The sequence below is a fragment of the Camarhynchus parvulus genome, chromosome 20 (assembly GCF_901933205.1).
Source record: "Camarhynchus parvulus chromosome 20, STF_HiC, whole genome shotgun sequence".
NCBI classification, from domain to species: domain Eukaryota; kingdom Metazoa; phylum Chordata; class Aves; order Passeriformes; family Thraupidae; genus Camarhynchus; species Camarhynchus parvulus.
The window spans coordinates 10,610,688-10,638,653 of NC_044590.1; the positions used below are offsets into that span (position 1 = coordinate 10,610,688).

Genomic DNA, 27,966 nt, shown 5'->3' on the forward strand with positions numbered 1-27,966 from the left:
GGCTGCATGCAGCAAGTGACTAACACTGCTGCGTTTAAATTAAAGAGGACTTCCCTAATTTAACTACATACAGAATCATTAAAGGGTTGAAGATCTTAAAGGCCAGGGGCAGGGATACCTCCTACTCTCCCAGGTTGCTCCAAACCTCATCCAGCCTGGCCTTGGACATTCCCAGGGCTCCAGGGGCAGCCACAGCTTCTCTGGGCACCCTGTGCCAGGGCCTCCCCACGCTCACAGGGACGAACCTGCAGCTATCAGGATTGGGATTTTAAACAAGCAAAATCCAAGGCCCAGAAAAGCCAAAAGGGGTTCAGGACAGTGGGACTGCGATCAGCCCTGACAGGCGCCGACTTGGGCCGAGCGCCAGGGCTGAGGGAGGGTGGCAGCGCGCCTCCCTGTCCCCGCCCCGTCCCACCCCCCGCCCTCCGCAGTGGTACCGCCCCGCCCCTTTCCCTGGCGGGGAGTGGAGCGAACCACTGCGGCGACCTCTGCACTCGAGAGGGGGGGAAACGCCACCCGCGCATGCGTCCGGCCGGAGCGTTGCTAGGGCGCGCGTGGTGACGGCGGCACGGCGGGAGCTCGTTGGGGACCCGCGGGCGGCCGGGGCGCTGGCGCTTGCCCGCTGCTCCCCGGAGCCCTCCGGGGGAGCCTATGGAGAGCGGCCCGCGCAATGCCATAGTGTTCAACGCCTCCAAGGGCGAGAGCTTCACGCCGGCCGGCGGCTACAAGGCCCTGCGGAAGAGGCTGCGCGGCAGCTGGAAGGTGCAGAGGTGAGGGGCGGCTCTCGGGGCACGGAGAGGCCCTGGCGGGCGTGTGTGGACAGCCGAGTGGCCTTTGGGGGTGTGTGGGCAGCCGAGTGGCCTTTGGGGGTGTGTGTCGTGAGCTGAGGTCGCTCTCTCGCGTTGATTGCGCCCTGTTGCATCTTCTGCCGCTGTGGGATGCTGTGCGTGGTTCTTGGGAGCTGCAGCTCACCTGTAGCAGATGGAGTGTGAGTTGTAAGGATGAGGCTCTTCGTACAGGTTTGTGGGTCTGTCTTGATTTGGAGTTCGGGACAAAAAGAAAGCAGGGTTTTTGTGGATGATACTGTTTATCTGACCAATGCAAAATACAACATGAGCTGTTTGGGAGAGGATATCAGGGAAAGGTTCTTCCCCAGAGGGTGCTGGCACTGCCCAGGCTCCCCAAGGAATGGGCACGGCCCCGAGGCTGCCAGAGCTCCAGGAGAGTTCGAACACCATTCCCAGGGATGCCCAGGGTGGGGCTGTTGGGGTGTCTATGCAGGGACATGAGCTGGGCTCCATGCTCCCAGTGGGTCCCTTCCACCTCATCTTATTCTTTGAAATGTGGCCAGACCAAAAAGCAGAAAAAGAAAAATAATGGGAAGCTCCTCGGGTTCAAAGTTTAATAGCAGCTGTGACAGCTTGCAGCAGTTCTGGAGCTGCCACAGTGCCTTGTCAGAGGAGTGTTACTATTTAGCTGGTTGGCATTTGTAAGGATTATTTTTGCTCAAGTTGTCAACTTTAAACCCAGATAAAAGGATGCAAAGTGACTGAAGTGATTTGCTTTGTGTTCATTTGCAAGTCCTTTATAAAAAAACAAAAAAGTTGTGGTTTGGGACTATATTGGAGAATAATGTGTGTCTTTATTAATCTATTCATAGCTTAAAAGATGAGATCACTTCTGAGAGACTGTTTGGGGTGAAGTTGTGGATTACAGCAGGACCTAGAGAGAAGTTCAGTGCTGATGAGGTAAGAAGTCAATAATTGTTTTCAAGTTAGTTATGTTTTAAAATTTGCTTAAGTAGAGAAGAACAAGGCAGAAGACTTTGCTGCTTTAAATGAGTTCATATACATTGGAATTTGAATGTTTTTCTTATAGGGCAAAGTTAAATGCAGGCAGTCAAAACAATTCCTCTCCCCTCATCTCAATATAACTTCATGCAGTTTTGTGTATATTTTCTCATGTTTGTTTGTTTGTTTTCTGGATCTTTGTTGATTTCTAGTTTTCCGTTCTGAAGAAATTCCTGGAGGATGGTGGGGCCATCCTGGTGATGCTGAGAGAAGGTGGAGAGTCCCGGAATGGCACAAACATTAACTTTTTGTTAGAAGAATATGGGATCATTTTCAACAATGGTAATGGGGCTCACTGCTACCTTTAGTCATCAATTTGAAAATTGGAAAGAGCAGGTTCAGCCTTTGTGGATACAAGCCAAGCAGATCTTTCTCACAAAGTATCTTTTGATCTAAAAGATTTTTTTATTTAAATCTGCATGCACATGGCAAGGTAATATTGGAGCACAGCAAAGGCTTTCCATGGACAGAGTACATGGGCAACTTGGCCATTTCCATTCCTTTACTGTAGTTGTTAGTTTTAATTTACTAAAAAAAAATATTAGGGAAATTTCTTGGTTAAAAAGCCATTAATTTAGAACATTTTCCACATGTTTTAAGGATTGAATCACTTAATGCTCATGCTGAATAAGAAGTGGCACTTTTCTTTAGCAGGCCAATAAAATGTCATTCATTAGTTTTGTGGTGACAATGTGGAAAAAATCCCCAACAACCCAAGGCAAGTGTGTGTCAGTGTACATAAAATATTTGGGGTCTTTGGTGGCTTCTCTAGACTATGCCTTTTTTTGCATCAATAGGACTCAATTCATCAAGTGTTTGGAAGATGTATAAAAAATTAGAGTTGTAAAAGTTGATACAGGCTGCTTTAATGGATCATCTTTTTGTCTTTTTTGCTTTGCAGAAGATGGTGATGTGCTTAACTTTCTGTATTTTTTTTTGAATTTGCAAACATATTCCTATCCTAAATCTATTCTTTCCAAAAAGAAACAGCAGTGAAGGCTGATTTCAGTTCTTTTGGTAGCTAAATGCCAGATTTGTGGTGTTAAAAGCAAACACCCAGGGAATCCAAGAGCTAAACTAATTTTTCTTTGCTAAATCTAATACATTGATCAGCTAAGATGTCAATTGATGTATTTTTTCCTTTTTTCAAGATGCTGTAGTACGAAATGTGTATTACAAGTACCACCACCCAAAAGAAGCACTAATCTCTGATGGAGTCTTGAACAGGTGAATATTTGGGGTATGTGAATCTTCACAGTAAACTCTTGTAAACTGGATTGTTTTCAGTAAGGTTTGTTTTTCAATATCTCATAGGGGAATCAGTGAAGCTGCAAAGAAAACAGTGCTTGAGACAGCAGATGAAGATGGAAGGGGCCATGACTCACAGTAAGTGTTTTCTCTGAGGAAACTGATGTTAAAATGTGTAGAACACCTCAGAATTGGCAGGTTTGTGATTAGCAGCAGTACACTGTGCTTATGGTGAGGTTTTTAATGCATTTCTTGTGTTCTTGTGCTTCTTAGGTTATATCTGGAAAGGAGAATCTGTTTAGTAGAGCTTGGTAACCTCTGAAGGAGCAGGAGGGATAGGTTTGGAAAGGAATTACTGTTCTCATGACCAGATCTTGTTTGCCTCTAGTTTATGGGTTTCAATTTGAGTTCTGTGAATCTCTTCAGCCTGCCTGGTACATGCAGGTGCTTATGGAATTCCTGTATTTCCTGCAGAGCTCTCACCTTTGTTTATCCTTTTGGAGCCACACTGAATGTGATGAAGCCAGCAGTGGCAATCCTGTCCACAGGGTCTGTCTGCTTCCCACTCAACAGGCCTATCCTGGCTTTCTATCAGCATGAGGTATGAGCTGCCTGGGGCCCTCCCTGCATTCCCCCTGCCCCACACAAAAATTGTGAGTGGATCTTTCAGGGGTACTTACAAACCCACCTCAGTTTTTGATACATCTGCAAATTCCAGATGAGCCCAGTGACTCCTGATTTTTTTTTACATATTATAATTATTATAAAAATATTACATATTTTTGTTGACTGGTGGATGTCTTTAATTCTTTAAAGTTTTGGGGTTTTTTCTGCTGCTTTAGTAATAATTTATTACATAAGATTATTATTAGTTTTGTAAGTACAGCATATTGAATTCCAAGGTTCTTACCTTGCAACCAGTAGATTTTTCATATGTTGTTTTACTCAAACCTGTTAATTTATAAAAATAAATTCAGAAATTTAATAATAAAGAGTTACAAGCACAGGGTTGATATTGTTAATGAATGTGAGCAAGTTAGTGCAGTTTTTTACTATGTAGACAAGTAATGCAATGCAATAACAATTGCTTCTAAAACTGTGATTTGGAAGGAAATTTTGCTATATTTTATTCTTTCTTGGTAGAGTAAAGGTGGAAAGATGGCAGCCCTGGGATCTTCCCACATGTTCAGTGACCAGTATTTAGATAAAGAAGAAAATGGTAAGATCATGGTAAGTTGGAGTTTTTGGGAGTTGTTGTTTTTGGTTTTTTCTTTCTTTAGAAACACCCTGTTGGATCTTCACAACATTTGTAAAGCATTCCAGGCTCAGCTTCATTTTAGAGCAAGACAGCTATGAAATGGATTCAGTATGGGAATTTTCAGCCAATGCTAAGAGATATTCTTTGATTTATTATCTTGTTTTTAATATTTTTCATGACATGTTATTTAATAGATTTAATACAAATATTTAAGCATAGTATGAGATTACTTGGATCCTCCTGAAAGTAATTGAGTTTTGCCCTTCCCCAGGATGTGCTTTTCCAGTGGCTCACAACATCAGATATCCACTTAAACCAGATGGATATGGAAGACCCTGAGGTAAGAGAGCTCCATCTCGAGGACGTAAAGAGCAGTGGGATCAGCACTGGTCTTGGCACACCCTGTGTTTAGCACAGAGTGGCTGACAGCAGGATGGGTGCTGCTGTTGTTGCAGAACCTTTATTCATGGTCTAGGATTGAGTAGACAGATGGCTCAGGTGTAAAAATTAATGGTTCCACTCAGCCTTAGATTGCTATTCATCATCAGATATAATTTGTGAAAGTCTCTTTCTGAGCTGCCCATGTTTATGAGATGGACTGCTCCAGTGTGATGAGTTTGCACTTCCCTCTGAGCCCTGAGGCAAGAGGAATGTGCAGGAAGGAAAGGCAGATTTTCTGTATGTGAGCAGGGATCAACCTGTATGTCAGTTTTAGTTGTATACAATGCTGTTTTTATTTGGAAATATCTTTTTGTGATTAAATTGTATACTCTGTGTGCATAAAACCCAGCAGTTTTGCACAGTTGATTAGTAAGCTGTCTGTTTTAAAGAATTAACAGAAATCCAAATAAAGCACCCATTTGTTGGGTAGCTTTACAGCTGAGAAAGAGGTGGCACAGTTACTGATCTAGAGAGCTGCACTGCAAAGGACCATACCTGGTAAAGAGTGAAATAATTATTTCTAAGTGAGATTTTCAGTGAGATATGAGGTAGAAAGAGACAATGGGAATGGGTTGGCCATTTCAGATGCCAGGGGTGTGTATCTGTGTGTCCAGATTTCAGACTACACCGTGCTCCCAGACACTGCCGCACTCTCCGAGCAGCTGCGAGTGTGCCTGCAGGAAGGAGATGAGAACCCCAGAGACTTCACAAAGCTGTTTGATACATCCCTTTATCAGCTGGACACAACTGCTCTCCCTTCAGTTATCAAGTCAGCAGCTGTAATTTTCTTATTACTTATTTATTTATTCCATTTGGTGTTCTGCATCTTCTGTTTGTGCTTAAACTGTGTTTCCTTAAGGGCAGGAAGGACTGAGCATTTTGAATATGGATATACCAGAAAATAGATTTGTGCAGCATGGCAATGATGTTTCCTCTTGCTTCTTGTCTTAGCTGTAGTTTCTGGCCCTCTTTTCTCTTTTTTTTTCTGACTACATGAGATTCATTGATTTGATATTTTGAGAACTGTCTGCAGTGAAATTGGGTACCTTCTGGGGTGATAACTGAGAGCTGCTCATTTTTCCACTTTTGAATTACTTGGCATTTACTGAAAACTGCATTTCAGTCACCTCTGCATTTCCCAATAGTTGTTTTGAGATTTATCAGCTGCTCAGTTTTACCAGTTTTTGTCACTATCAGTTTTGTCCATCATAACTCCCCTGTTACCCAGATCATGTCTAAACACTTTGAGTAGTGGCAGGCTAACATAGATTCCATAAACTCCACTCTACTGGGGACACTTTTTCTTCTTACTCTGTATTTCTTGTATTTTCACTAGTTGTGAATTCACAGGAGGGTCTCCCTTCTGATCCCATAAGAAATACTTTTTTTAAAAAATAACTTTTGGTTATTGACTTCCTTACAAACTTTTTTTTTGTAATCCCAGTTCTGCTTGTTTTGTGCTGGATCACTTTTCCTTCATCTGTGTTCATCTTGCCAAAAGTCAATCGTAGAATTGAGCTGTGATTTTTTTTTTTAGTCACCTTATATATCCACCTATCATTATCTTTCCCTGTCACAACTTTAATTTTCTCACTGTAGAAGTTATTTATTACTGATCTGTAGTTCTCTGAGGTCCTTATAAAATGGACATCCCTTTTTTTTGTGCTGTTACAGTGCAAAACTTTGATGCTGGTGTGTTCACAAAAATCCATCTCTATAGCCTGCTAGTGGAAATAGATGTGGTATCATGTTTTTCCTCATACTTGGAATTTTTCTGTGCTGCAGAGCTTATGAAGAGCTGAATATGAAACATGAACCCCTTGAACTCATTCAGCCTGAATTTGAGACTCCACTACCTGTCCTCCAGCCAGCTGTGAGTAATTTTCTTGCTTGTATATTACAGGGAGAACCTTTCTCCATGAGGGTTGGACTTGATAATCTTGGATGGCTGTTCCAACCTTAATGAGTCTCTATTTCATTTGTTTCATGCAAAACCTCTGTGTGTCATTTCCATGGTTCTGTAAAAAAAGTAGTGAGAAATGCTGTAGCAAGAACTAATCACTTGGGAGTTGACTACACTGTAGGGACTATCTTTTAGGAAAGAGCATTCATTTACACTTCTAATTAATTAAAAAATTCAAAATATAGTGTGTGGTACCAAAACAGAATCCTTGTGTGATAAGCCTTTGACTGAGTAGCTGCTGCCTGTCCTGTGAGGTGCTGGCTCAGCCTTCCCAGTGAAAACAGGATGTGGTATTTGAGAAAGCTGTGCTGGTGAAGGTACTGCACTGCCTGCTGCCAGGGAGGACCAGTCTGTCCTGCTCTGCCTCCATCTCCCAGATCCTCAGGGGAAGCAGAAAGTGGAGCATCAGTCTTTTACAGCAGGAGCTGATCAAACTTTAACCAGCAAAGTTTGGGCTGACAGCAGCAACATGAGCTATGGGGTGTCAAACTCATTTCAGAAGGCAGGAATCTCTGAGTATCTGAATTTTGCCATCATTGTCCAGTCCTGCTTTACCCTGGCCACTGAGAAAACATCACTGGGATCCTTTAGAGCTTCAGGAGTGCAACTGAAAGTGGTGTCTCCTTCACTGCTTTTTAAAAACCCAGGTGTTGTGACATAAATGGTGCCTGCATGAAACAAAAAGTACTCTGACCAGAATTTATGTCAATATGTTTTCAGGGTGAGCTGTTAGGGCCAATTTAGTTCCTAAGCTCTCAGCCGTCACCTGGGTCTCATGGAGCAAAACTGAAACTGCAAATGAGAATGTCTAGTTGGGATGCTGGATGATAATTCTGGCATACATGTGGTTAAATTCTTTTGGAATGTTCAGTTATTTTTACAATATAAAAATGGGATTTTGAAATGGTTCCACTTGGTTCCATGGCTTTGGAGTTGCTTTTGACTTTTTAAAGGGTTTCTTCAAATCCAATATAAGTTCAAAATTGTTGTCTTAGGGATCTATAAAGTATAAGAAAAATATGTGGCAATCAACCATGCTGCTTTTTCTCTCTCCAAGGTTTTTCCACCTGCATTCAAAGAATTGCCTCCTCCTGCTCTGGAGCTGTTTGACTTGGATGAAACCTTTTCCTCAGAGAAAGCACGTCTTGCAGAGATCACGAACAAATGTAAGTGGAGCAGATTGTTTGCACATTTAAAATAAAAGTCCGGGTTTTTTTAGGGGAAAATTGCTATATTTAATTCTAATGCATGGACCTCATTTGGGAAAATCTACTGCTCTTATCCTGATCTAAGAAATTGAAAGGCTTTGGAAATTAATAGTGCAACTTTATGTACCATGAAATTATATTTTGTCTGTTACATGGCATTTTATCATGCTTTTGCCTGCTGTTTCCTATATTGTACATAAACTGCTTTGTGCACTCTGGCTGATAAATTTCACATCCTTTTTATGCTTTGAAGTTAAAATGTTAAGATTATTCTAAACGCATAAAGATAAGCAGGTACTGGCTGCAGGAATTACATCATGGCTAGTCCACTCAGCTTAGTGATGGGACTGAACCTCCCAGGATACCAACAGCAAATAGAGATTCAGAGCAGGTTTTTGGCCAGCTGCTCCAGATGTGTGACACTCACCTGCCTTGTTTCCTGGGTGCTTGTTCAGGCACTGACGATGACCTGGAGTTCTACGTGCGGAAATGCGGCGATATCCTGGGAGTGACCAGTGAACTCCCAAAGGAAAAGCAAGATGCCAAATACATCCTGGAGCACATCTTCTTCCAAGTGGTTGAGTTTAAGAAACTGAATCAGGTATTTTTAATAACAATTGCAAGTGAGTAGTTGGTAGTAGCAGTAGTGAGGGTGGTGTGTCATTGTAGCAGCTACACTTGTCACAGGCAAGAGGTGATGCAAGACGTTAGCTGTGCAATAAATGAGACCAGTGAAGTGTGATCCAGAGTACTTATGGCTGTTAATCTCCATAAAACCTGTACTGCTCAATTTATTAAGTCTCTCATTTATTTTAATTGGGGGATTAGTACGTGCAAGTGTAGTTTGTAATTGCAGCTAAATCCAGTTCATTACTGGTGCCTGAGTGAGAGCAGGGAGTCCTCAGGAGTGTTCCCAGCTCTGGCCAGTGCTGCAGTGCAGAGGTGACCAGCATTGTTCCTCAGGAGCTGCACTGAAATGCAGCTGTGCTGAAAGAATTCTTCATAGCAAATTTAATACTTCAAAGTGTGTTTGAAGCGTATTGGCAGAGCTGCAGTTTGTGCTAACATGAATTGCCTGTTTCACATGTGATCTAGTTAAGCCAAAAATCTTACAGTTCTACCCTGTTATTAAAACTCTTTTTTCGTCTTTTTTTTTTTCCCTTCCTTTTCCCTTACTTAAGGAACACGATACTGACCCAAGTGAAGCTGGATTCCAGAACAGTACCTGAGATAGACCTTTTAGGGAAAGTATATTTTTCCATTTTTAAAGTCTCTCTTCTCGGTGTATTGATTGGGACTGTCTCAGTAGTTCACTGGATGCTTGGATCATTTATATGTGGTAGTTCAGATAATTAATGCCTTCTGGGGAACTGCTTGTATTTCACAAGCACTTTCCAAAGAATTTCTTATTTTTCTACTTCTTTATTGAAACTGTAATTTTTTAATATATTAAAAAAGTAATATACCAAAAAAATGTGGTTTGGGTCCTTCTTTCTGGCTCCAGCATTTATTTTTTTGTAGTGAAGTCTTACTATTGGTTCTTCTGGTATGTGTGAAATCCTTAATTGCACTGTGAGAAGGGTTGTTATTTTGGTTTGTGAACTGAGGACAAAAAATAGAGCCATAATTTTAACAGGAGCTGCTGAAAATACATTTATCACCCAGAGGCAGCCTTGTCTTGTCTCTCTGCCAAAGACAACTAAGGAGAGGTGAGTTTCTTACTGTAGAAAGAAAACATTTCTTCCAAGGGAGGGGAGGATTTGAAATTAAGCAATAATGACATTGTTGCAATTGCTTCCTCATAGCAGACTGAAACTACGGAATTTTAAAAAGGACAGCACATGGATGAAAACCTTAAGATTTAATGGATCATTATTAAGAAACTGATACTGCGCAGAAACTCATGAATATTTTTACTTCCATTTATTTGATATCTAGCTCACTCCCTGAGGTAGTGAGTTCAGTAATGCACAGGAGTGGAAATCCAGGTTAAATTCATTGACCGTGAAATGTTGAAGCTCAATGCACAGCAAAAATAGAGTCAAGGAGATCAGTGGTGAGAAAAAAGATTTGTCAACATCATCAACACCACACCTCTATTGCAAGGATTTTTTTTTATATTAACATGGTGAAATTGCATTATAAAGACTTTTTTAGCTGTCAGTCTGACACTCAAATTGTTAAATTCTTCCCCCACTCAGGCCTTCCATGACTTCTGTGCTTTACCTTGCTCTGCCATGGTTTTTAAAATCAGAGCTGCTTTTGGCAAAAAATCTGTTCATCTTTTTATGCCCCCAAAATATCTTTTATTTTACATTTCTTCATGCTTCACATAGCATCTTGGCGCAGGTTTTTCTAAAGGAGGTGCCCCAAATCTCCTGTTCAGTTGAGATGTGCTAATAAAATGTTAGCAGAAGTGCTTGTATCTCTTCCACTGCAGCCATTCCCTTTTCACAGCAGCATGTTGGAAATTTTTCATTTATTCCGCTGTTTTCCTTTAAGGCTGTGCTTGTGTTTGTCACCCAGAGCACTTTGTACATTCCAGCTCCAGATTTACACAACAAGCTTTATCTCTTCTCCTGTGCAGTATCAATAGCAATCAGTCAGCCAGCACAGGCTGCAGCTGAACCAACCCCCTGAGTGCTTCCCTTGCTAATTTTAGCTCTGGTTTGTACTCCTGTGGGGTGTTTATACTTCAAACTGTAAATAACTTGTTTCCCAGCCCTGTTTCAAGTTGTTTTGTCACCTGTTCCTGATGTTGTAACATGGTTTAAAAGAAGCCATGTGAGCAGCCAGGGGATACAAGCAGCTCCCTGTTTTCTGGGTGTCTCTGAGGCCTCTCTGACAGCTGAAGAACAAATTTTTCTTCACTGAATCGATGTTTTTTTTGCTAGTGTGGAATACATGTAGCTCTTACCTCTCTTTCAAAGCTGTTTCTTTGGCCCTCTGGAAGTATTTAAACTTACTTTGTAACTAGAAACACTTTAGTCGTGGGAGTGTGATACATGTAAAATTTATGGCTGACAGACAGAATTTCAAAGGAGTACAAGTAGGTGAGTGCTTTCAAGAGGTGAGGTGAGGCCAGGGGGAGCAGGTTGGGAAGGTAGCTAATGAGGGAGTTTATATATTAAGAAATTATTACTGTGATTCAGAAAAGTTAGTTACAAGCAACTCTTGCTGCTTTCTCTTTTTGTCTGTGTCCTCTCGTGCAGCATAACTGATTACCCCTTAATCTGCCCCTAAAAGAAGAGGGGGACAGTACATTGGTTATTCAGCAAACCATAAATGTCCTGAAAAGTGGTTTTAGCAAGTTCCTCCTCCCTTCCTTTGCTGTAAGCAGGGACAGGAGAGGAAAATCAGGATTGTGTGAATGGGGTGAGATCTAACAGGGAGTGTGAAAAATCTCTAATGGGTGGGTGCGATGGCCTGGGCTCCTTTCCTTCCCTCAGAGCAGGGGTTGGATGTGACAGAGGAAATCGTCCCTGCGCGGTGGCCGGGACAAGCAGTGACATGAGGCAGGCGGGTGCCGGGCCGGGGGTGCCCGGGGGCCGCTCCCCGCTCCTCGGCTGTGCTTTCCCGGTGCGCCAGGAGAGGGATGCGCGGCCCCGCCCGCACTCCCGGCGGGCAGCGCCGGCCCCGCAGCCATGGCCCCAGGGCTGCAGCCGCGTCCCGCCGCCCCTTCCCCGCCGGGACCCGCCCCGAGCCCTCCGCCAGGTAACGGGGACGGGCGGGCGGGGGCTCGGGCACGGCCAGCTCGGGGGATTCTGCCTCTGGCGGTGCCGGAGCGGGCTGCACCAGCCCCGGGTGTTCAGGGGGCTCCGCTTCAGGCCGGGAGGGCAGCGAGAGTCAGAGACCACCAGCAGAGAGGCGTTTGTATCTTTATTGTGCTAATACAAAACAGAGGGATAGGGGAGGAGGAGCCAGCAAGGCTGCGGCTCTCAGGGGTGCCATCACCAGCCCAAACATTCCCCATCACCAGTGCCGACTCGGCCACTCCAGGTGGGCAGATTTATCTTGTCACCAGCTGCTGCCATCACCACTCAAGCCGCTGGCTCCGTCTTCTGTGCTGCAATGTGGATCCCTGCTCCTCGCCGGAGGGGGCAGGCACCCAGCAGCTCCAGCCAGCATCACAGAGCCTGGTGCAGAAACACAGGGACAGCGTCAGGGTCACTCGGCTGGCTCTCCTGGGTGGCAGACCTGTGGATCAGCGTGGGGTGCTTCTTGAAGGCACCAGGCCAGGCCAGAGGAATCACCACAGGGGTCTCCAGGGGTGATGTGTCTGGTTTTGAGCATCCCAGTAAGCGTAACTCCTCAGTGCTGACATCGAGGGATGTGCTGGTATCCATAAAGGATTTTATTGCCGAGATGTCCCACCTGGGTGCTGGCACTTTCCCAAGGGCTGAGATGTCTCCAGGCAGCTCAGAGCTCTTGAAGAGCAGGCTCTCCAGTGGTTTGGAGTGCTTGTCTTTCTTGCAAGGCGTCGAGGTGTTCTGCGATGCCACATTCATCAGGCAGCCATCTCTGCTGGGGTGTTCACAGGGCAAACCAGACAGCTCAAACGTGGTCTGGCCATGGTGGGCCTTGCAGAAGCAGACAAGACTGAGGTCAGAGATGCTCTGGGTCAGGCTGTGCAGCTCAGTCTTCACACAGCTGCTCAGAGACTCCACCTGCTTGACAACACACAGAGAATTGCCACTTGCTGTGTTGTCCAAGTCCACGGGAAGCTCCCAGGTGTCTTGTTTGAGCTCCCAGGTGTCGTGTTTGGAAGCACTGCTAGAGTCCCTGTAATAGCTCACAACAGGAGAAGAACAGCTATGGCTGGAGGAGCTGGCCAAGAACCCATTTTCCAGGATTTCCTTTCTGGTCAGAATGCTGGTACTGTGCCTCTGGGTGGACAGCATGGTGCAGAATCCAGCAGCTCTCTGGCTTCTGGAGAGAGATCAGGATAAACCTGTTACTGTTCACTACTATTCACCAGTGGATTACAGACTTACAGTAGCAGGACCACTCTTGGCAAAATCCTCTCTCAGTCTTGCGAGGAGCTGAGCAGGATCCGGGGCATGTAAGAGGCCATCCAGTCTATCACTCTCTTTTAGAGTAAAACAGTTCCACCCCAGCCTGTTAGCTGCTCAAAGGTCATAGTAGCATCTTCCTAAAGTTGTATTTATTTCAGCTCAGCCTGGATATCACTACTCTTAGCTTTATACAGGGGATAGAGGCATTTTATCCTCACTCCTGCAGTCAGATGGCCCAGCTAATTATAGCCTTCAAGCTATAATTAAGTCCCTTTGAGGAGGAAGCACCAAAACCAGGCTCTGGCTAGGATGGGAGAGGTTGAGGGTCAGCTCTCATCTTACTTTAAGTCCTATACAGGATAACCCTCACCTCCAGCTCCTTCCTGAGGGACTGGGTAGGCCAGGGAAGGGGATGGCTGTACTCCAAACCCAGCTTTGCTCTGAATCCATGTTAAACAGCCCCTGAATTTACTGTAATGGGGCTGTATAGTCAGTCTAGAAGGAAAGTCTTCTTTAAGAGATTAAAACCTGCTTTTTTCTTTTTCATTTAAGAAATAAATGAAGGAATAAGAAAACAGAATAAATAGTACCTTCAGCTCCTGTGAAGACCCTTTGATGTTCTTGATCCTTTTCTACTAGTGTTACTTACAGCAGTTTTATAGTTCTGGTAATTAATTAACAGGCTGATTTCCTAATTAAGCTAGTTTGGGAGAGGGAGGAGCTTCTGTTTGCAGTTTATTAAGTACAGGGGCAGTGAGGGTGGGCTATGGCTGATTGAGGGAGGTACTCTGGGGGCTGGCTTGTGGTTGTCCTGTCAGTGGGTGCTTAGTAAGGTGACACTTTAAGTAAGCCTTGCCTTGTGTTTTGTGAACTACTGGTTAGGAGTATCCATGTGTACAGACCTTGCATTGATGTAGACAGATATGTTAGAATATTTGGGCAATGCTCTCAGGCACAGGGTTGGATTGCTGTGGCTGTCCCGGGCAGGGCCAGGAATTGGACTTTGATGATCTTTGGGGATCTCTTCCAACTTGGAATGTTCTGTGGTTCTGTAACATGTGCGATGTTCCTGCCCTGTGTCCCTGGTTGGTGGTGGGATGGATGCGGGGTGTCCTGGGTGGATGCGGGATGTCAGGGGTGGATGCCGGGTGTCCCGGCTCGGTGCGAGGCTGGATGCAGGATGTCCCGGCTCGGTATAGGGGTGGATACTGGGTGTATGGGCTGAATGCGGGGTGTCCCGGCTCGGTATAGGGGTGGATACTGGGTGTATGGGCTGGATGCGGGGCGTCCCGGCTCGGTATAGGGGTGGATACTGGGTGTATGGGCTGGATGCGGGGTGTCCCGGCTCGGTATAGGGGTGGATACTGGGTGTATGGGCTGGATGCGGGGTGTCCCGGCTCGGTGTAGGGATGGATGCGGTGTCACCGCTCCCTGAGGGAGTCGGGGGGCGGGGCGGGCGGGCGCCCTCCCGCGCGCGCCTCTTTGTGCGGGCGGGAGGCACGGCGCGCATGCGCGGCCCGGCCCCGCGCGGGGGGGGGCGCCGTTGGCGCGAGATAGGAAAGCGCCGCCAGCGCCGCCGCTCCGGACCCGCGCCCGGCCCTCAGCGCGGCCCGGCCCGGCCCGACATGGCTCGCCGTGCCCGCGGGTGAGTGCCGGCCCCGCCGTGCCGCTGCTGCCCGTGCCCGCTCCCAGCCGCCGGAGGCTCCTCCCGGCAGCCCCGTTCCCGCTCGCCGGCCGGACAGCGGGATGCGGGGCGGCGGCCCCGCGGTACCCGCGCTGGGACATCGCCCCGGCTCTGCCCGCTCGGGAGCGGGGGCCGAGGGGGAGCCCCGCGGCATTGCCCGCACCGCTCCCCGCGCCCCTTTGCGCCAGCGGTCCGGGAGCTGCTGAGCTGTGCCTGGGTGCCCCATGCAAAGTCCGCCCCGAGGGACAGAATTGGAAAGAAATGGAAAGAAATACTCTTTCCCCTGCTCTGGGCAGAACAAAACTTGCCAGCTGGCGCCTAAAGTGAAGGATCTCCTTTCAATCTGGGGTGTGTGGGTGGGTGTCGGTGAGGCTGGGGCTCGGTGCTGGAAGGGGGAGATCTGGAGCTCTGCTCTGTATGGTGGAGGTTGCTCCCTCTCCTGCTTTTTTATCGAGTAGAAATTATAATCTTCCTTTTTTCCTCCCTAGTGAGGACCAGGATGAGCCGCATTACCAGGATACCGATTTGGATGTGCCGGAGCAGCGGGATGGCAGGTGCAAGGTCAAGTGGACACCAGAAGAGGTGAGTGAGAGCCTGACATTTGCCGAGAGAGGTGCTTTGGGGTGGTGCCTCTGACATGGCACCCTAGGCTTGGGTGACTCCACCCCACCCTCACCTGCTGGCCACGATCTCACCTCCTCCTGTCTTGCTGCTGGAGAGAACCTTGTGTCTTTTGTAATGAGCTCAGGCCTGAATGAAGCTTGGAGGTTCAGGGCAGTTTGAAGTGCAGCCTGAAGAGCAAGAGCTCAAACATTTTCAACTTAAGCCTGTGAGTACTGAGTGAAACACCACTGCCTGCAGCACTCCTGTGAACACAGAGGAGTCCAGATGATGGCTGAGGCCTCCAACGAGCTGAAATGTGCAGTGGGAATGTATTCCTTTTTCTGGAGCAAGAGCAGAGAGCATTGACACTTGGGATTATGGCTTAGTCATCCTGGCTGAGAGCCTGAAGTTGACTAGGATATTCTCTTCCTTTCTCCCAGTTTCATTATCAATTTGTGCTGTGTGAAAACTACAGCTGGGTCAGAACACCAAGTAAGGTGGCCTTTGTGGAGGGATCAAAGCCTTGGGCAGGGAATAATTTCATTATTGAGCCATCCAGAGCTCACAGAAAAGGAAGTCTCTGACAGGCTTTCTGTGAGCTGTAGGAGTTTGTATACTCAGGCTATAGCAGGAATCACAAAAGAAATGCTGTAGAGTCCTGTAGCACTGAAAGACAGAAGAGCACTGTGCAGGTGGTGATACACTTCAATCAGTCAGCTTTCCTGGCCAGACAAAGCCAGTGGCTGGGCTGGGAGATGGACTGTCTGCTCAGGAGTGTTCTGGGGCTGGATAAACAGGCCCTTGCCACAGGGTTTGAACCAGACTGTAGAGGAACAAAGCTGAGCTCTTGTTTTGTACTTAATGTATGAGCTTGTCTTAGTACAGAGCTCAGAATCAGTCTGTTCCAGTTGGGCTCCATGTACTGGAGGGCTGCTAGACACTGGTGTGAACTGCCTTCCTCCCCTGAGCACACAATGCCAACAAAACCTTGACAGTTCAAAACATCTAACTTGTTCTTTTAATGTTATCAGCCCTATGGTGTGTGTTTTCAGTGTATCTGAAAGTGGATGCTTCTGTCCTTTGCAGGATGAGCAGCTGAAGATGTTAGTGAGCCATTATGGACAGAATGACTGGAAGTTCCTGGCCAGCCACTTTCCTGTGAGTGACCCCATGCCCAGCTGGGAATCCCAGTGTTTGCATGTTGCTGGTTCCCTGTGTCGGTGCAGTGGGACTCTTTTCTGACTCTGGTCTGACTTCACAGCTCCAAGCTGTGAAATGGGGCTGCTTCAGGGTAGGGAGACCTTCTTTCACAGAGGGCTTCCCATGGTGAGTCTGTTGGTGAGAAACTGGGGTTCTTGTCCCTGTGTCTGGTGCTCTGGGCCCAGGACCTCCATACGTGTTCTCTATGTGCTTCTGCAGGTGTTCTGTGGGACAGCCTGTGCGTATGGGGACTGCTGTCACTTTGGGAGGTTTCTGGGCCTCTGGAGCCCCTGGTCTAACACAAGGCTGTTCCCATTGCTGTCCCCAGAACCGCAGTGACCAGCAGTGTCAGTACCGGTGGCTGAGAGTGCTGAACCCAGACCTGGTTAAGGGCCCGTGGACCAAAGAGGAGGATCAGAAGGTAAGTCAGGGCTGAGAGGATCAGAGTGTTGGATTGTCTCTGTCTGCAGAGAGGGTGGAGATGTCAGACCCCTCCTCAGGCATTGTACACTGTGTGTAATTGTTCTCCCTGGTGGGTACCTGTGAGAGCAGCTCTCTGTCCTGCCCTGAGCAGCCCAGGCAGCCATGGTCAGGATGTGATGTGATCTAGGCCTCTCCAGGTAAACACCTTCCCCCTTTCACACAGTGCTGCTACAGTACAGTGCTGCCAAGGGAGAGAGCTGAAAAGGGAATTAATTCATCTGCCTGCTGGCAGGTCTCCACCTGGCCTGGCCAGGTTGGATCTAAGAGAAAATAAAACTGGCATTTCCTGTGCCACAGTAGGCAGGCTGGAGTGGATGTCTGAGGTTGGCTGGGTGAATCATGACTTCTGTGAGCCTGTTTCTCTGCTGAATCCAGAGTCAGCCAAGAGGGGCCAGCTCAGACAGACTCATCACCTTGATGTACTTAAGGAAAGTTGGAGTGAAATCCCAATTTTACCAAGGGTTTCTGGTACAGAACATCCTAGTTTGGCTCTTTAGCACTCCTGCTCCCAGCTTCTTTCCCCTTTGGTCCCATTATGTTTTGTCAAGCCCTAAGGAAGCTTCTCCTGATGTTGTTCCCTGTTCTTAAAGCAGAGCAGTTGCTGCCTGCTTTCCCCTTCCCTTTGCCTTGTCCTGACTCTGCCAGCCTACCCATCCTGGCCAGGCTAGGCTCCAGCTCTCTCCTCATTGCTTTGGCCCAGCTCCTTGGCCTCAGTTTAGCATCTTTGGTCATTTTTCTGTGCTTGAAAGGCAAGAGTCTGCAGCAAGAACATTTGTTACATGAGCATCACTTCTGCCTGCACCTTTCAGCTCAGCACAGCTGGTCAGGGTAGAAATGTTCTTTGAGAGCTCTTCAGCCAGGATTTTGGTGGCTGAACATTGCAGATTGTTTCATCCTGACTGTGCCCTGGATATTTTAGGAGCCCAGAATGGATTCAGTGCCCAGAAACATTTGTGTTGGGGCTCTGGTAGAAGTGACAAAGCCCTGGGTGGAGGGTAAGAGGCAAAGTGGATGGTTCTGAAGTGATTTGGATCTCTCCCTGTGTGTCCTGGTGCTGTCAGGGCGTGGAGCTGCAACCCTGTCTGTCCTGGGTGTACCACACTGTTAAAGGGAGCAGCAGGCCTGTGCAGAACTGATGGGGACAGTTGTCACACAGCCAGGTCCTTGGAATTAGGGAGGGCAGAGGAGGCTTGGAGCAGGTGGGACTTGGCCCTTGCTCAGATATGGGAATGTGTTCCTACATCTGAGCACCTGCCAGTTTCCACCCCATCTTCTGTCGGGGTCATCTGCATTCACAGGTGCCCTGTGGTAAAATGTCTGCATGGAAAGAGCCTCCTACAGAAATTTGGCAGAATCATTGCTCTCATGAGGGTTGGAACACTTGATAGCCCTTCTGGCTCTCTCCAACTTGTCCTCCAAAGGGGCCTTCCTTTGTCTGCCCTTCCTAGTCCCAGGAAAGGCGAAGAGCAAAGCCTGAAGATGACTGCACTGACCTTCCCCTCCTTTTTTTCTTTTTTTCCCATTTCCTTATTTCCCTCCCACTCTCTCCAAAGGTCATTGAACTGGTTAAAAAATATGGCACCAAGCAGTGGACCCTGATAGCCAAGCACCTGAAAGGGCGGTTAGGGAAGCAGTGCCGGGAACGCTGGCACAACCACCTGAACCCTGAGGTGAAGAAGTCCTCGTGGACAGAGGAGGAGGATCGCATCATATTTGAGGCCCACAAGGTCCTGGGGAACCGCTGGGCAGAGATTGCCAAGCTGCTGCCTGGGAGGTAGGACCCCTTTGCTCACTGCTCCCTTCCCTGTGTTAGGCTCTTGGGATGGGGCTGGGGAGTGTGGTGGAGCTGCTAGCTGTGCTTTAAAATGCTGTAAGTGATGGTTTGTTCCCTTCTGCTCTCTCTGCAGGACTGACAATGCTGTGAAGAATCACTGGAACTCCACCATCAAGAGGAAAGTGGACACAGGAGGTTTCCTCAATGAAACCAAGGAGTCCAAGTCTCTGTACTTGCTCGTGGAGGTGGATAACAAGGAGAGGCAAAGTCAGACGACAGCTGAGAGCCAGGTACTGCACTTGCAGCAGGCAGCTGGGTCAGTCCCTGCCCTGCTAATGCATTCTGGAGCTCTTTATCCCCCCTTCTGCTGCCTCTCACTGCCTTTTCCACAGCCTGGTGTCTGCATGGACAGTCTGTGCCTTCCCCAGCCTCTCAGATCTCTCTCTCCAGGAGCCTGAGTGTGTTATCCAGGCAGAGGACAGCAGCCTGCTAGAGCTGTTACCTTGCCAATCCCAGCATCAAGTCTGTCTTAGACCCTGAATATTCTTTTGGCTTCATTGTGCTGTTGCTGGTGGGAGGAGGAGGCTGCTCCAGACAGTGTGTGTGTGGGAGCAGGGTGAAGAGATACTGTGTTCCTTTCCTCTAAAAAAAGGAAGCAGGGAAGTACACCCAGTGATTGTTTTCACGAAGACAGCATGTAGTTTGTGAAGGCAGGCTCCTGATAAATAGGAAACAGAACTAGTGCTACATGCTCAGCCTAAGTACAACTTTCTCCTGGGACACTGCTAAGTGAAATCTTCAATTAAAGAGTCCTGTGCTTGTTATGTTGCACGGACTCTTTAGTGTATGGGACAGAGCAGTGAGGAGAATGGAGATGTGAAACAAACCCAGTGGCAGGTAGGAGAAGGGGCAAAGCTGAATGTGTCCAGGTGCTCTCTGTCCCCAAGATTTGACACTGTTCCCTTGCTTTCTGCTGATGTCTGGCCTTTCCTTGTTGTATGTGCCAAGAACGTCCTGCCGAACTGGCCAGTGGATGTCTCTGAAATAAAGGAAGAAGATGTCAGTGATGAGGAAGTGACAGGTGTGCAGGAGCTGCCCTTGGAGCTGCCAGCTGCAGAAGTGGCAGAGCAGAATGTGGAGGGGACCCCAGATGATGCAGTGCCCGAGGATGGCACTTCATTGGTCGAATCACCATACAAATGGGTTGTTGAAGCTGCCAACTATTTGTACCCAGCTTGTGCCCCAGCCCTCAGTGAAGCTCTGGACATGATTGAATCTGTAAGTAACAGACCCTTGTTCCTCCAGTTACTGTTAGAGTGTTATCCTCACCCTTTTTTGTTTGAGTGAAATTACTGGATCCCCCTGATCATCACCCTGAGGAGGACTGGGTCTGTCATTGCCTTGCAGCCTCCCCCTGTCTCTTTTCCAGGGCTGGATTAGACCTTTCCAGCTCTGCCAATATTGCTGTGGCCTTGTAGCTTTTCCTAGCTGGATGTCCTTGTGCATGGGCTGTGCCTGTGTGGGAGGCTGGAAGTGCTGTCAAACTTGATTTCAAGCCCTTCTTTGTCAGCCAGAGTGTGCCCAGCTCTCCTTTTTGTAATGGTTGAGGCCTGTCCTCGCTGGCTGTCCTTTCTGTCCTGTCCTGGAGTGGGATAGGACAGGACAGACTGGAAATAAGCCAAGCCCATTGTACTGTGCAGGACAGACCCCTTCACGCTGGCATGACTGCCACCATTTGCTTTCAATGGAGGTAGCTTCACTGAAAATAGTTATTTTCAGGCAGTCAAGCAGTGCTGAGGTCCCCTGGGTGACAGAGGCACACTAGGGTGGGAGGCTGGCTAAAATCAACAGGGCACTTTGCTGCTGTCAGAGGGAAGTTGCCTCTGCAGCCCCCAGCCTGCCTGAGGCATGAAGAAGTCACTTTGCCTCTGTATAGCAAGATGGTGTGCCTGAGGTTGAGCAACACATCTGTGGGCCCTTGGGGCCTGCTTGTGTGGTGCTGGGTGTTGCTGCTGGGGTGGAGCTGTGAAGCAGCTCATTTCTGAACTGGTCTGGTTAGTTTTAATCTGCTTTTAGTGGTCTGGTTAGTTTTAATCTGCTTTTAGCTGCACAGGTTACACCAGAGCCCCGTGCCCAGCTCTACAGGTGTGCCCAAGATTGTGGGTTGCTCTTGAGTGATAGCTGCTTCCTTCAGTCCCTGTCCCCAACCCTCTGCCCAGCTGGTTTTTTTGCCCTCTCTGAGGAGGTGCAGCTGTTTGTGCAGCTGTGCTGTGAACCAAACAGGGAAACCAGCCTTGCATAAATAGAAAAACCTGCCCTGTGCACAAGCAACAGCTTTCAGTGGGTCAGATCCCTGCTCTGGCTCCAGCTGTGCCTGTGGCAGAGGAAAGCAGGGCTTGAGTTGTCCCTGGCCAGGCTCCTTCCAAAGCTTGGTGCCATCTCTCACATCCCCACTTATTTCACCTCCCAGTTCACCAGTCTGTCTGCTCAGCTGCCACCCTGGGCTGCTGCTGACGCTTTCCCTTGTGTGCAGGACCCAGATGGGTGGTGTGACCTGAGCCAGTTTGACCTGCCCGAGGAGCCCTTGGCTGGCAGCAGCAGTGGCAGCGCCAGTCCGGCCAGACCAGCGCCCGGTGAGGCGGCCCCGGCGCTGCCCAGTGTCACCGAGTACCGCCTGGATGGCCACACCATCTCTGACCTGAGCAGGGGCAGCAAGGGAGAGCTCATCCCCATCTCCCCCCACGCCGAGGGCAGCTTTGGCACCCCGCCCTCAGTGCTGAAGAGGCAGAAGAAGAGGAAGATCTCCCTCTCGCCTGTCACAGAGAATGTCACCAGCACCAGCATGTCCTTCCTCGACTCCTGCAACAGCATGACGCCCAAGGGCACCCCTGTAAAGACACTGCCCTTCTCTCCATCTCAGGTATCTTCTTGCCCTAATGTCATGTATTCCCGTCAGCTCTGCCAGCTTTGTGCTCCTCCTGCCTTGAATGAGGCCGTGCCAGTGTGCACAGTGTGTTCCTGCACTAAAAGAAGGCTCAGAGCTGGTTTCTGGCTCTGCTTCTCTTCAATGCTGCCCTTCCTGTGGGAGCAGCAGCCTGTGTCTCCATTTGGGAATGACTGGAGTTTTAAGAAAGCCCAGCTACCCTGTGTGAGGGGCAGGGCACATGCCCATCGTGAGGAAGGAGCCCTATCTGCATACCAGGGTGTGATGGAGAGCACACTGCTGCTGTCCCCGGGGCACTGCTGCTGTCCCCAGGGCATTGCTGCTGTCCCCAAGGCACTGCTGCCCCAGGTGTGGGCAGCAAAGTGGCAGCAGTGAAAACTTGCTTTCCCTGTCTGTTTGCAGTTCAGTCACACAGACAGGCTGGGCAGCAAACACCTTGGGCAGATCTGTCTTTCTGTGCCTATGGAAATGCTCCTAGCCCTTGTTGCAAAAGGGATTCAGGATCTTTCAGCCTTTGCTGTGACTCCCACAGTGTCCTCACATGTGGTCTCCAACACACATCACCTTGGGGCACTGTGGTGGTCAGACCCATGAGTGTCTCATGTAGAAGGGGTGGAGTTGTGTCTATAAATCAAAATAAAGGCTGTTGCATTCTCCAGCACAGTTCCCCCTGCAGCTCTGTTGTCCAGACTCTCCCCAGCTGTACCTTCCAGGCTTTATTTCTGCTGTTTCTGCAGCAGAAGACAAGAGAGAGGCACCACAGGAGAGTCCAAAATGCAGGTTCAGGTGGATTTGAATGAAAGCCCAGCACAAAGAAGAAATCAGAGCAGGACCCATAATATCCCATAATGTACAGCTCTGCAGAGTGTAAAAGGCAGGAATGTGTGGAGTGAGTCTGAGAAGACAAAAAGTGCATGCCCTGCCTCAAGCTGAGCTTCAGCCATCAGTGAATGTCACAAACACAAGCTCTTGAGTACAAACACTGTTCCTTACTGGCTGCTGGGAAGTAAAACCCTAGAAGAGCTAACACAGCTTGTTGTTTGCTCATAGTTTAAGCTGAAGACAGCTCAGTGCAAGGCCTGTTAACTTGTACACTTTGTGTTACATGGATTTCCCTCATGTTTGCCAGCCTGAGTTGGAATAGCTGGGATTACCAGTGCAAGGAGAGACTTCACTCTGTAACTAGTAGCTCTGATAGTTATATCAGCTCACCCCTTATGGGAAGTGAATAATCTTTATAGGTGTGAGGCACCTTCTGGCACCTTTTGTGTGTGTGTCCATGTATAGAACTGTGAGTCTGTAACCCCTACAGGTTTGGGAGGGTTGTTGCTACTTCAGGGTTTCCCTCATATTTAGGGAAAAGTAATGGCTTGTGATGTAATGCTGGGCTGCTTGAGATTGAGTGTTTTCAATTTTTCTTTCCTGTGCTGTGCAGTTCTTGAACTTCTGGAGCAAACAGGATACACTAGAACTGGAGAACCCTTCCCTGACCTCCACGCCTGTGTGCAGCCAGAAGGTGATTGTCACCACCCCACTGCACAGGGACAAGACCCCTCTGCTCCAGAAGAACTTAGCGTAAGTCCTCCCTTTCCCACACAGGAGTCTGGCCCAGCTCAGACGCAGCTCTCAGTGCTTGTCATGGTATTACTGAGAGAGGGGCAAGGCAGGCTGGGGATTTCCTTAAATCACTGCTTTCCCCTCCAAAACCACTCTTCTTTGAGCTGCAGGGAGTGAGTATCCAAGCTGACTGGGGGCACAGCCAAGTGACCTCTGTTGTGCTCAGCTGCTGGCTGGGTTGTGGCCTTGTGTGGGTTACAGCCTGTCTGATCCCTTGTCTTTCCCTCTCTGCTCCCAGGTTTGTCACACCAGATCAGACATATGTGGTGGACAATACTCCTCACACTCCCACGCCTTTCAAAAATGCCCTGGAGAAATATGGACCAATTAGACCTCTGGTAATCATTGGGCAGGGCTGTGCCTTGTGGGGCTGATGAATGCAAATGAGACACGGGGTTGGGGAAGGTTGGGGCAGGGCTGGGAGCAAACTCTTATCTGTGCCAGAACAAAGGGCAGTTTGGTAGTGCCAGGCTGAGAGGGGAGGGGTAAAGGGGACATTGTCACAATGATTATTTCATTGTAAGGAGCTGTAGGACTTTTAGAACCTCTGTAAACCAGCTAAAAATGCCAAAAGCTGCCTTGCATCAGGCTGCAGTGCTTGGATTGAGGAGCAGGGAAATAATCTGCCTAGGGCTCCCTGAAGGGCTGGATCTCCCAGGCCTTGTGTGCACACAGGTCTCCTGATGGCACACTGGGGTTCAGCTGATAAGTCCCTGCACCTGCAGATCCTGTAAATCCATCAGGCTAGCAGAAAACCTGTCATATCTTTTCCAGCTGGGAAGCAAATAGGTTTTTGTATTTGTCCTCCCTCTGTGGGCTCTCCTGACCCCATTGTCCCTTGAGGGAAATACTTGTGAGCCTGCCCAGCATAGAACTTTGACAGTCTGGTGCTCTCTCTGCCTTTCCACCCCAGCCCCAGACTCCTCACCTGGAAGAAGACTTGAAGGAGGTGCTCCGAAGTGAAGCTGGCATTGAACTCATCATCGAGGATGATGTGAAGCCTGAGAAACAGAAGAGGAAACAAGGGGTGAGCTGGCTGTGCATCCATACCAGCTGCTAAGCTGCCCTGTGCTCTTAAGGAGAGTTTTGGCTGGTTTGATTCATCCTGCTATAGGTGCCAAAATGTTTTTAGCTCTGTGGCTGCTCTCTTTTAATCAGCAAGAGGTGCCTGAGGTTAAAGCCTGCTTAAAGTACCTCCAGGAGTGTCCTGGTTTAAGCTGAGCTCAGGGCTTGTTGGCACACTTGGAACACCTGGGGCAAGTTGGGCTCTCAGAAGGCTGTGGGATGGCATGAAAAGTCTCAGTTTCTTGGTGGCCTCCCCTTCCTACTAAAAGCTCCTCTAAACTGGTGGCTCGAGGTGCCAGGAGGGGGGCACTGAAAGCTGCTGTGTCCTGTAATGGGGAAGGCTGCACACATCTTCCCCCTGAGGTGTGGCCTTGGTGGGCCCCCAGGGTGGCACTTTGCAGGGTGGATTTGTGCTGACCCTGGTGTCCCCACATTCCCCAGCTGCGCAGAAGCCCCATCAAGAAGGTCCGGAAGTCTCTGGCCCTGGATATTGTGGATGAAGACATGACACAAAACCTGCCTGCCCTGCCCAAGACTGTGTGTTTCAAAAGAGCCCAGGTGAGGGGTTGTGTGCTCTGAGCAGGGGCAGAGCTGGCTGTGCTCTGAAAAAACTCTGCAAAGCAGCAGTAGCAGCCTGGAGCTACCTTTGAACAGCCCATGGGGATGAAGGGCTGGATTTCTTCTTTCCTTATACTTTTTCTCCTGGTGCAGCCAGTGAATTTCCTGTCAAGGTCCCTGAACCTGTCCTCCTCGAGCAGGAAGAATGACAGTGGTTTGCTCAACAGAGCCTTTGTGCAAGTGCAGCCAGAGAAAATGTCCTACAGGAAAATGCCAAGCCATTTCAGACCACCAGAACCGGTAAGCCCTGCAGCAGCCACTGCTCTCCCAGGCAGGAGTTTATTTGGCAGTGCAGCCCTTGTCCCTTGAGGAGTGAGGGATGGGGTTCTGAACTGCTGCACAGGCATCCCTGCACTGTCAGGGCTGTCTTTATACCAGGTCTGGGAGATGCTGAGCCAGAGGTGCCATTTTATGTTCCTCAAAGCCACAGCTATGGCCTGCTCAGCATGTTTGGCCCTGGATTTCCTCATGGGAATTGTCACCCAGAAAGGAATTTGGATGACTGCTCTGGCAGTAAAGTAAACCTTCCTTTTTCCAGTGGGCACTCCTTGAGTGGACAGCAGCAAGCTCATCTTTTTTTGCTTTTCAGGGCAGAGCAACTCTGAAGTGCTGTATAAAGGTTAAACAGGAAGGTATTTCCCACCCCTGTGTTTTTTAGGGTCTTTCTGGGTAGTGGGGAAGGCTGTGTGCCTTAGGCAGCATAGGCTGGCTTTATCCTGCTTTATCCTGACCCTGTGGCAGTACAGAGCTCCAGTGGGCAGTGTGGCACCTTGTACCAAGTGCTGAGGTTGGTGCTGTTACAGCAGCTCTGCTCCTCAGCTCTGCACAGTTGTGCTGGAGTCACAGGAGCCTACAAATGCCCTCTGGGGCATAAACAGATCTCTCTACAATCTTCACCACTGTCAGGCAGGATGCATTCGTGGAGGGGTATCCTTATTTGCTGGGCTTAGATAAAGTCTAAGTGTAGCTTAGGTATGGAAATTTGGACCATGATTTTGTAGGTGTTTGCTTGGGTTGAGTCATTTGAGGTCTCTGGTAGCTTCAGTGGGGATGGAAACGTGTGCTGCCCTTGTTGGGGGGTTGAACTGCAACTGGGGGCTCCTGTGATGATGTTTTCCCATCCCAGGAAAGTGCAGGGTTGTCCTCAGGAAACTGCAGTGAGTGGGGATCTGTCCCTGCATTAGAGCTGTCTTGTGAAACCTATTTCTTCTGACAAATAAATACCCTTCAGCCAGAGTAATTCCTTCTCCTTCCCAAAATAAACCCTTCTTAAACGCTTCCATTTCTCCTCCTGTCCTCACCAGGGTTGTGTTGCTCTGAGAGCTAATGGCTCTGTATAAATAAACTTTGGGGGTGACAGGGAGGCAGCTGGTGTGACAGAGCACAGGTGTGCAGTGAAATCCCACTGCCCACAGCCAGCAGGGCAGTCTGTGCTGCTGCTGCCTCTGGGGATTTATTGTGCTGCTCTGGTGCTGCTGGCAGGCAGTTTTTTGTTAAGGAAGCTCATCCAGCTGTGGGCTGAGCCTCAGTGGGCCCAAAGCCACTCTGTGGCTGTGTGGGACATTGCTGCTGTGGCCAGCACTGGAGCCCTGGTTCCCTGCAGTGCAGTTATTTCCAGTTCAGGGCACTGCCTCTGTCCTGGCATTTACCAGGGGATCCTCAGGGGCTTTCCTGGAGTGCAGAATCACCTCATGGGTGCCCTTTCTGCATGCAGAGACTGGGGCACTCCTGGGTTTTGGCTCCTGCTTTGTGCAGTGGGACCCTGCTGAGACTGAAGGCACCAGATTGCTGTTGAGGATGGCATTAGATCAAAACAGACCTGGGGCCCAGCAGCTCCTGTAGGAGTTGAACTGGTTGGCAATAAACTCCAAAGCTGTGCTTGAATTTCTTCTAGCATTCTGGAATATCTTCAGGGCTGTGAATTTTAATAGGTTCGTGCTTTGGGGTTTTTGTCTTGAGGCAAGTAATGGAAAGCCCTGAAAGTGGAGCACTCACCTGGGAAACTGTTGACCCTAAACCCCAGAAATTACCACCTCAGATATGAGGAGTAACTGGTGGTGGGCAAGTTCCTCCTGGTTGTGAGATGGTTTCTGAAGTTTTATTTCCCTTGTTAGTTTTGTTTATTTTTGCAGTCTTTTAGAACAGGATGTCACAAGATGTGTGTCCTTGGCCTTGACTGTGTTGTACACATCATTTTTCTTCCCTCTGCAGATGACCAGGGCTTGGAAAGCAGTGGCCTGTGGTGGAACTCGAGACCAACTCTTCATGCAGGAGAAAGCTCGACAGTTTTTGGGCACATTGAAACAGAGTCACACATCAAGGACCTTAATCTTATCATGAAGGATTGTTCTGCTTTCTAATCTTATTTTTTAAACCTTTTTAATAAGTGGAGGGGGAACCACAGGAAAAAATATCTTCTGCCATGCCTTAGTATATGGGAGTGGATTTTTTTTTTCCCTTCAGTTCCCAGGTAGATCTACATTGTAATAAATTGGGCTAACTGCTGGCTAGTGTGTGGAATGCAAGCTTTGGGATCATTATGGAAAGGCAAACAAGGAGGGCTTGGAGAGCTGACAGCAAGACCTCTCTCTGTAAGACGTGAGTTCTGGAAAAGTGGAAGCAGCAGCCATGTTGCACCTTGGAGCAGCAGGTGCTGGAGACCAGCCTCACAGCATCCCTGGATTCCTGCTGCTGCTCTGGTACCTCAGCAATGGCTTTGTGAAGGTTGCTGCATGCCTTGAGTGTCCCTCCTGGCTTTCCCCAGGGGATGGAGTGTCTCCCTGGGCTGGAGGAGGAGGGAGGGTGTGGTGCTGTGGGGTAACCTGTGCCTGGAGCCCCTTGCTCCCCGTGGTGCTGCTTTGTCCTGCCATGGCTCCAGCAGGGGCCTCTCCCCACGACTGTGCTCCCTCTTCCAATAAATGATGGTGCTCACATCCCTTGGACTCTGCCTCTGCCTCACAGCACTGGGGGAAGGCGGCAAAGTGCTGGGTTTTGT

General features: G+C 48.6%; 2 protein-coding genes across 3 annotated transcripts; both read left to right on the forward strand.

The window, feature by feature from the left end:
* Nucleotides 1-531: 531 nt before the first annotated feature.
* On the forward strand, nucleotides 532-9,437 carry IFT52 (intraflagellar transport 52). Its single transcript, XM_030963247.1, has 13 exons — nucleotides 532-770; nucleotides 1,661-1,748; nucleotides 2,003-2,132; nucleotides 3,002-3,077; nucleotides 3,165-3,236; nucleotides 3,573-3,699; nucleotides 4,242-4,328; nucleotides 4,628-4,696; nucleotides 5,412-5,566; nucleotides 6,583-6,670; nucleotides 7,818-7,926; nucleotides 8,424-8,569; nucleotides 9,150-9,437. The coding sequence occupies exons 1-13, from the start codon at nucleotides 652-654 to the stop codon at nucleotides 9,195-9,197; spliced, it is 1,314 nt and encodes a 437-aa protein (XP_030819107.1). The 5' UTR covers nucleotides 532-651; the 3' UTR covers nucleotides 9,198-9,437.
* A 5,083-nt stretch (nucleotides 9,438-14,520) lies between these two features.
* Nucleotides 14,521-27,897, forward strand: MYBL2 (MYB proto-oncogene like 2). 2 transcript variants are annotated; one of them, XM_030963186.1, is made up of 14 exons: nucleotides 14,521-14,628; nucleotides 15,156-15,249; nucleotides 16,357-16,428; nucleotides 16,799-16,891; nucleotides 18,507-18,727; nucleotides 18,861-19,017; nucleotides 19,736-20,005; nucleotides 21,261-21,647; nucleotides 23,107-23,246; nucleotides 23,527-23,626; nucleotides 24,202-24,315; nucleotides 24,795-24,911; nucleotides 25,065-25,211; nucleotides 27,183-27,481. In XM_030963186.1, exons 1-14 carry the CDS (start codon nucleotides 14,609-14,611, stop codon nucleotides 27,309-27,311), a joined length of 2,061 nt encoding a protein of 686 aa, XP_030819046.1. In that variant the 5' UTR covers nucleotides 14,521-14,608; the 3' UTR covers nucleotides 27,312-27,481. The 2 variants fall into 2 exon arrangements, with proteins under 2 accessions (XP_030819046.1, XP_030819047.1); XM_030963187.1 differs by lacking the exon at nucleotides 25,065-25,211 and having other exon boundaries at nucleotides 27,183-27,897.
* Nucleotides 27,898-27,966: the final 69 nt, after the last annotated feature.

Excerpts from the sequence above, each read along its gene's own strand:
- IFT52 (XM_030963247.1), top strand. The coding sequence starts at position 652 with ATGGAGAGCGGCCCGCGCAATGCCATAGTGTTCAACGCCTCCAAGGGC. Across the intron at positions 771-1,660 it reads GGCAGCTGGAAGGTGCAGAG|CTTAAAAGATGAGATCACTT; the intron begins GTGAGGGGCGGC and ends ATCTATTCATAG. Across the intron at positions 3,700-4,241 it reads TGGCTTTCTATCAGCATGAG|AGTAAAGGTGGAAAGATGGC; the intron begins GTATGAGCTGCC and ends CTTTCTTGGTAG.
- MYBL2 (XM_030963186.1), top strand. The coding sequence starts at position 14,609 with ATGGCTCGCCGTGCCCGCGG. Across the intron at positions 18,728-18,860 it reads GCCAAGCTGCTGCCTGGGAG|GACTGACAATGCTGTGAAGA; the intron begins GTAGGACCCCTT and ends CTCTCTCTGCAG. Across the intron at positions 24,912-25,064 it reads TGTGTTTCAAAAGAGCCCAG|CCAGTGAATTTCCTGTCAAG; the intron begins GTGAGGGGTTGT and ends CTCCTGGTGCAG.